The 8,380-nt window shown below is 43.5% G+C and overlaps 1 protein-coding gene and 1 pseudogene across 1 annotated transcript in view; one reads left to right on the top strand and one right to left on the bottom strand.

Moving 5' to 3' along the window:
* SMARCC1 (SWI/SNF related, matrix associated, actin dependent regulator of chromatin subfamily c member 1) overlaps positions 1–8,380 on the top strand; it is a 132,449-nt gene that overhangs the window by 80,404 nt on the left and 43,665 nt on the right. The window contains exons 18-19 of the mRNA XM_045297402.1: positions 6,647–6,905; positions 7,717–7,878. Of these exons, the coding sequence (XP_045153337.1) occupies positions 6,647–6,905; positions 7,717–7,878 (421 nt within the window). The remainder of the gene's footprint in view (positions 1–6,646; positions 6,906–7,716; positions 7,879–8,380) is intronic.
* LOC105978766 lies at positions 140–968 on the bottom strand (annotated as a pseudogene).

Below are 8,380 nucleotides of genomic sequence, written 5' to 3'. Positions count from 1 at the left end.
CCCTCCCCGCTCCCCCCTCCCGCATGAACCCTTGATAGTTTATAAATGGGTATTTTGTCATATCTTGCCCTGTCCGACGTCTCCCTTCATCCGCTTTTTGGTTGTCTGTCCCCCAGGGAGGAGGTCACACACTGTTTTCTTAAAGAGACTTCCTCCACTGCCAGAGATCTTGAATAGCCTCCTGCTCAGTCATCTGGAAGCAATTCTTCACATTATTGATGAATTTGGCTTCCACTTTGGGAAGAGAACCACCCTTTTCTATACTTGCTTGCATTTTTGCTTTAATGTCTTCTACAGAACTAGGGCCTTTCGGTGTTTTGGGAGTCTTTTCCTGTTTTTTGAAGGATTCTTGACGTTTGGATCTTGGTGTTGATGGTTTTGAGTCTTTTCCATTCTGGTTTGATTTTTGTGCATTTTTGGCTGGAGTCTCGTGTAGATTTCTTCACTGGATCTTTTTCTTCAGTTTCATTGTCGTCTTCATCATCATCTTCATTAGCGGCAGGTTTTACCTTTTTCTGTGGAACCTTGCACTTGTGGTGGCAGACCGCTTTCCCGATACACTTAAAAGTTTCACATCCTCCTCTTCATCATCTGACTCTGCATCTCCCTCCACAGCTACTAAATGCTGTCCACTACTATGCACAGACCCTGAGCCACACGTCAACCGTAAGACCACTGGTGGTGGTAGTTCAAAGCCCCCAAGGGAGGCCGTTGGCTCTACAGACATTTTCAAAGTTGCCAGTGTTACTTTAATTGGGCTGCCCTCATAATTCATTGCTTCCACTTCAACAATATGCAATTAATCCTTTGCACCAGCAACCTAAACTGACTGTTCTTAAAGCTAACTGGTGCTCATTTTCATCATTGTCCACCTGAAAGTGATCATCTTTGTCGGCCTTTAGTTCACAACCGGCAAGATAGTTTTGGGGCCTCAGGGGGCTCATGTCCATATCCATCGATTCTTCCATGGTGGGGTGAGACGCACTTCGGTGAGAGAAATGGAAAACAGGTAAACCACTGCTGCTGCTATACACAGCAGTGCAGGACGGAGTCACACCAGGGAGAGCCCGCCTGCCTTGTTCTTACAGACCTGCAGAGAGAATAATATGTACCAAAAAAAGACAGAGCAAAAAAAAAAAAACAACGACCAGAAAAGAAAAGCCTGTAAATAGTCTGTTTGTTGACCTTTAGGAATGTTTTCCAGTCGAGTCTGATGGGTTTCCCCACCCTGGCCCCAAAGTCTATTTTTGGTATTCCCTGGGGGAACTTCGTTGCTCTGCTCCCCTTGCTGTTCCGTTGCACACCCTTAGTGTTTTGCCTTGGTGTGGTGTGGTCAGATCGGGCTTACATGTGTCTCCAGTGTTGCCCCCAGTAGATCTATGGGTCAGTGAGGATGTCGTGTCTCGTAGTGGGGCCGGCCATATGGTCTCCTCTGCATTGGCTGCTCTGAGCAGGGATATCGTACTCAAGGCTCGTTGGGCCAGGATGTGCTCAGTCTCTCTTCCTCCTCCTTCATTTGCTCTCATGTGCTCTGATCAGACATGTTCCTTTCCCTGAGCTGTAGCTTCACTGGTGTCCTCTGAAGTGAATTCTTCTGCAGGGAGGTGAGGGGGCCATTATATTTTAGTACCAGTTTTTCACAAACATTTTGAAGGCACCCCTCATGTTCTTTATTAAGACGGCACCTCTGCCCGGATTTGGGCTAAGATGCCAATGCTTTGCTTGCTGTTGCTTTTCCATTGGCGGTATTATGAAGAGAAGCTAAATGTTACTAAGAAAATACATGTAGCCTCACAATCCCCCTGAAGGACCTCATCCCAAGCGGGCCTCCAGACCACACTGAGGTATACCCCCTGGGCCAGGGGCATGTCAGACTTCAGTATTCCTGAGATTGGACTCCTCAAGTCCAACAGTTGTGCATGAGCTGTATCTATATTTCTTTCCACTTTTAAAGTTTTTATTTCTGTTATAGTTTATATTGTTTCTTTCTGATCTTTGATCTCTTTGGTGTTTACATTTTCTAAATCTGATTTTGGAGATTTTAAACCACTTTTATATTTGATTCCCACCTGTCCATTCCTGAGGAGTCACATGCAAAGAGCTTCCTTTCTGACCCGCCCCCACCCCCCAAACACACACACATACTCACATCCCCTCTATTTAGTCACATCTGACATTGACATGAGTTAACAATGAATTGTGTGGGAATACAACTTGCTTTTAGTGTTGTTGTTTTGGACTCTGGGCCCTGAGGAGACATTTAGTTTTGCAGCACTGCCTGGAATAACAGCCTCATTATCAGTGCTTTTTCTTGCTACACATTAATAGACTCAGTTTTTTTTCATCTTTTCCATTTAAGATTGTTGATAGTAAATACAGACTGAGGTAATGACTTGAGCTCTTGTTTACTCTGAACATAACCAAGAAAAGCACAATGTCCTTTCACAATAGTACATTTTTTCCTCTGCAGGTGGATTCTACAAAGTAGTTGACTTTTCTTTTAAATCATGTCGTTGAATCAACAGGTGTTGTCTACACGCACACAAAGAAAAATAAAAGGCTCCTTAACACCGTGTCCATTACACACGTCTGCTGTTTGTATAGGTACTGAGTAGTCATTAATCGCTTTTAAAATCCAGATGAAAAATTTTGAATGGATTTATTACTAAAAGCAAATGTAATTTCCCTTTAATAAAGTACTGAATCATTGTTTTTGTTTCCAAAAAAGCATTATAGCATTTTACTAGACGAATACATAGACTATGTGCCAAATAGCCCTCTTTTTGTGCGACCACTAACTTACTACGTTGTAAGAGTTCTATGAAGCCATAATTTTGGGTTAGGATGGTGCTAGTGAATTATTATCTTTGATAGTGCTGGGTTTATTCTGTTCGGGGACTTAAATTTTACATATTGGAATTAATTAAATTTTATGAGTGAAGTGGGATCCATATGTTAAATATGTGAATACAATTTTTTAAATCATTTTATTGGAGACTCATAAAGCTCTTATCATAATCCATACATACATCCATTTTATGTCAAACACATTTGTACATTTGTTGCCCTCATCATTCTCAAAATGAATAGAATTTTTGAAAAAGATACTTATTCGATTGATTAAGGATAATGTAGTATTCTATAATTTGCTATTTTTTTAAAGCATATAAACTGTTTAAATTCACGGTCGTAAAGACTTGTATGACTAAAACTACTTGTGAAATTACGTGTGAGGAGTTTCAGATACTTGTCCTGACCAGTGTTTGACCTGAAACCAAAACGGGTAACACAGGTCTAGTAGCACTTTGAAATTCGCTGATAGAGTCAGGGTACCCTAAAAAAGGGTGTGGTGGCACCCCCGTGTTTCATAGTGATGGAGAGGAGTTTTGGAGCCCTAGCGGCATTTTAGGTTACGTGTTAGGACTAACCAGGAGGTCAGCAGTTGAAAATCAGCAGGTGCTCTGCAGGAGAAAGATGACACTCGCTGCTCCTGTAGAGATTCAGGCTTAGAATCATGCAGGAGTAGTGATGTGTGTCTACGCATTGGGCTGCTAACCACCAGGTCTGCAGTTTGAAACCACCATCTGCTGCAGGAGAGGGAGAGAGAAAACTACTCTCATTGGGAACTGTTCTCAGTCACCCCCGCCTTCCTTCCTGGTCATTCAGTTATTATGTTCCTCTTAGAAAACATCTATCTACTCTGCACTTCTTACGTAATGTTACCATCACAAACAACTCGGCATAAGGATACCAGGCTCAGACATTCATTTTTTGCTCAGTCATGAACTTTTTGGAGATACTAACTTGGGGTTTTATGTCTCAGTTGGTGCCCAGACTCCAGCTTTATTCCGGAAAAATGGTTTTGAACATTGTTGTTGTTTTTATAGTGGGAGAAATCAGAATGAAAATCTGTCTTCATAAGTTTATTGGAAGAGATGATGATAGGGCATGCCAGGGGAATCTCCACCCACAGTCTGGAGGTTGGGACAGCCCAACAGGAACTGCCTGAGCCCACTGGGAGGGAGCTCGTTGACTGTCCGGAGAAAACCCGGAAGTAGCCTTGCGCATGCATTTGCTGGTTTGGATTTTGAGGAACCTATCCATCCTGTGAAGGAAAGCCTGTGTACGGCGGCAGTTGGAAGACCAGATTAAGAATGGAGTAAGCCACATAAGCCGCTCACTGTAACCTTGATCTGCGAATCAGTCTCTGCAGCATGGGTTTCTCTAACGTTGGGCCTGGCTTGGTTCTTTTTATTGTGTGTGGATATGTTCTGTGGGTTTTAGGATGTCTAACAGCGTCCGTGTGCTGGGCACAGTTTGAACCCACTGTTGGAGCTGCTGTGTCAATGTCTCTCGTTGAGGGTCTTCCTCTTTTTCACTGACCCTCTCTGTCCAGGTCTGATCCCGTCTGATAACATACGACATCCACGGTACTTTCAGTATTCTTTCTTTCTTTTAAATTCTGTATTCTTTCTAACAGCACTGTAATTGGAAGACATCAGTTCTCTGGTCGTCCCTTATTCATGGTCCAGCTTTTACATACCTCTGAGACCATCGAAAATACCATAGCGTGGACCACGCTCATCTTAGTCCTCAGTGACATCTTTGTTCTTTAACACATTAACGAGGTTTTGTTCAACGGCTGTCAGAGCCCTCCATATGATGATTTATGAGATTTTTTTTATAAAAAGAGGTCTTGTGCAGCAGGTTTACCCATTGCAATCCGTGTGTGTGCTTATGACTGCTGGTTCTATGCACATTCACTTACTTAGCACCACACGTCTGGCATTTTTCTACCATGCTGTTCTCCCACGAGACTCCTTTTACACTTCGTTTAGGATGTTTCTGGATCTCCTCCAAAAATTAGCAATTTTAAAACTAGAACTTTATGTACATGTAAATTCTGTAATCAATTTCTTCAAAATTCATCTAAGATGTTTCTGCAATTGAGATTCCTTGAATTAGAAATGTATTTTGGGTAGAATTGCCATCTCAACCCTGAGACTTCTAAGACACGAGCAGAAGCTATCTCTTGTACCTTTCTCAGAGGGGCTTCCCTGGGGCTGCTGCCACAGTGAGTCTCTTACAGTTGTCATCTATGATAAATTGTTTCCTGCTCCTAATAACAGAAATACAGGTGAGTAGTTTCTCTGTTTTTCTCCTCTAAAGCATTTTCCCCCAGTAGATTCTTCAGGGATCTTATATAGAAACAGCTGTGCCTATAAAAGAAAAAAAGACCATTTTCATTCTTTCCATTATGAAAACCTTTTAGGGATTCTTCTTGCTTGATCGAGAGCTTCGTATAAGAAGAGGCATCATCACACCTGTCTTTTTTCTCATTTTTTCTATTACCTGTTGTATTAATTTGAAAAGTAGTCCTGGGGGGTGGTACATTGGCTGATTGCTCAGCTGCCAGTCTTTGGTTAGAACGTCCCACCCCTTTGAAAGAGAAAGATGTGACACTTTGCTCCCTTAGAAATGTATAGCTCAGCATACCCTATGGGGAAGTTGTCTACTTTGCTCTAACGGTCACTGATTCGGGAATCAATTTAATGGCAATAGACAGTGCTTTGGTTCGTTCTCTTTATTTTTTTAATAGTTCAAGGTCTCTTTGTTGACCTTTAGGAATATTTTCTGATTGAGTCTGATGGGGTGCCACGCCTTGGCCCCAAAGTCTATTTTTGGTATTCCCTCCGGACTTCATTGCTCTGCTCCCCTTGCTGTTCTGTTGCATGCCCTTAGTGTTTGGACTCTGTGTGGTGGGGTCAGATCAGGTGCAATTCCCACTCTGTGTCTCCAGTGTTGTTCCCTGTAGGGCTATGGGTCAGTGAGGGATGTCTGTCTCATAGTGGGGCCAGCCATATGGTCTTCTCTGTGGATTGGCTGCTCTGAGTGGGAATTTTGTCCTCAAGGCTTGGTGGGCCAGGATGTGCTCCACTCTCTCTTCCTCCCTCTTCATTTGCTCCCACGTGCTCTGATCAGAAATGTCCCTCTCCCTGAGCTGCTGCTTCAGTGCTGTCCTCTGAAGTGAAGTAAATTCTTCTGGGGAGATAGGTCGTTGTCCATGTAGTTGGGATTGGGCCCGGACCCTCAGACCTCTCCACTGGTTCCCTGCTTCGTGCCTGTATGTTGAGTTCATATCTTGGAGTGCCAGGTTGAAATCTGGTCCCTCATTCCCAGAGCATCCCTGGCCCGCCTTGTGGAGATGGCTCTCTTTGGCCTGGGCTGCTCAGACAGGTAGTTGGGAAGCGTGAACGGAGCTCCGGGCTCCAGCGGGCTGGTTCGTTCTGTTTCTTACAAAGAAAGATTAATTCACCGCCATCGAGTCCATGCTGACGCATCGTGACCGTCCATGAGACAAGGTAGAGCTGCCTCTGGGTCTCAGAACAGGTAGAACTGCACTTCTGTGTGGGAGCAGAAAGGCCCGTCCTCTGCAGAGCAGCCAGAGGTTTCCAGCTGCTGCCTGTGCCGTTCATAGCCCGACTCATAACCGCCACCCCACCAGTGCCCCTTCCCCAAAAGGGATACAAGCTAGCTCAACAACTAGTCACAGGCCTCGGAGGGTACTGCTTGTTAACTCACTGTTAGCTGACAGTAACAGCCCTAATTTTTATTTTTCTTTGTTTCGTTTCATTTTTCCTTTCAGGCCCTGGAGATGTACAAGGATGATTGGAACAAAGTGTCAGAACACGTTGGAAGTCGGACTCAGGATGAATGCATCCTCCACTTTTTGAGGCTTCCCATTGAAGACCCCTACCTGGAGAATTCTGACGCTTCCCTTGGGCCTCTGGCCTACCAGCCTGTCCCCTTCAGTCAGTCAGGAAACCCAGTCATGAGCACTGTGGCTTTCTTGGCGTCTGTGGTGGATCCACGCGTGGCATCGGCTGCTGCAAAAGCAGCTTTGGGTATGGTCTTGCTTAGCCCGCTTCCTCAGTCCACTCCATACTGCAATGAGCTCAGCTGGTTGATGTATATACTTTTACACAGTTAACAAAATACTCAGGATTTACCCCTTTAAAGGTACCCTGTGCTGTTTAAAATTATTAAAGCATTTTAAAGTTAAGCACTTAAAGTCGAATAATTGAGACCATTGGAGACACAGTTTTTCATGGTACATTTTCATGATTAATATTTCATTTTTAAAGTATATTCTCTATAACTAGAATTTCCTAATGTTACAGAATTTTTTCTTAGCTTTCAAAAAACCCTCAAAACTCACTGCCATTAAGTCGATTCCAATTCACAGGGATCCTTTAGGACAGAGTCGAACCTGCCCTCTGGGTCCCTGAGACTGGAACTCCATGTAGAGGTAGACCGCCTCCTCTCTCTCGGCTGCTGTTTCAAACAGTTGACCTTGTGGTTAGCAGCCCAACACGTAACCACTATGCTCTCCTTTCATTTTTCTTGATTTTCTTTCTATCCTGTACATCACTACCTAAAATTTGGGCAATATTTTGAGTGTTAGAGAACATTACAGACTTCGCTTATTTATAGCACAAAGCACTGTGACATGTAGAATAAAACCTATTGTCATAAAGTTTCATTAACAAATGTGAGCATCTCATTGGGAGCTCTCACTTTACTGGTATGGGGAAAACATCCCAAAAATCGCTACACCCAAACCACAAATGTGGCTTCAGATTTCCTGGTGTTTCTTCTATCACATTAAGTGTTGGTGCCAAACCAGCTCACTATTCTCTCTCTATTTGTGAATAGAGGAATTTTCTCGTGTCCGGGAGGAAGTCCCATTAGAATTGGTTGAAGCGCATGTCAAAAAAGTACAAGAAGCCGCACGGGCCTCTGGGAAAGTGGACCCCACCTATGGTCTGGAGAGCAGCTGTATTGCAGGCACGGGGCCTGACGAACCCGAGAAGCTGGGTGAGTCACTGGCCTCCCAGCTTACCGAAATACGCAATGGGTCCGCGTGTGCAAGAGTACGATGATCAATTGTGTTATATCAAAATGAGAATGCGAAGGAGATTTTTGTGGTTATTCTAATAGAATTTTAGCCCCCCCCCCCTTTTTTTTTTTTTTTTGAGGAACTGCCAAACTGTCTTTCCATGGTGGCTGCACCAGTTTATATTCCCTCCAGCCAGCAGTGCGCCCTGCACAGCTCTTGATAGGTTTCCTTTTTCAGTTCTAGTTATTCTGGTAGGTCGAAATATTACATTGTTCTGTTACATGCTTCCTAAAGACTCCGGATGCTGGGCATTATTTTCATGTGCTTACTGACCGAATTGTATGTCTTTTGTTGTCTTGTGCTTTGTTCAGTTTTCATATATAGATGCGCGCATGAGAAAATTTCAAAAAATTTACTTTCATTTTTCCATGAACTTTTTTTTTTAGGCTTCAGGATATAATTTTATTACCATTCCTCTGG

Source organism: Echinops telfairi, unplaced genomic scaffold (genome assembly GCF_000313985.2).
Source record: "Echinops telfairi isolate 266 unplaced genomic scaffold, ASM31398v2 ScPeMD7_7420;HRSCAF=8458, whole genome shotgun sequence".
Classification (NCBI taxonomy): domain Eukaryota; kingdom Metazoa; phylum Chordata; class Mammalia; order Afrosoricida; family Tenrecidae; genus Echinops; species Echinops telfairi.
Note: the sequence above shows the minus strand (reverse complement) of the source record. Positions and strands in the feature narration are given on the sequence as shown.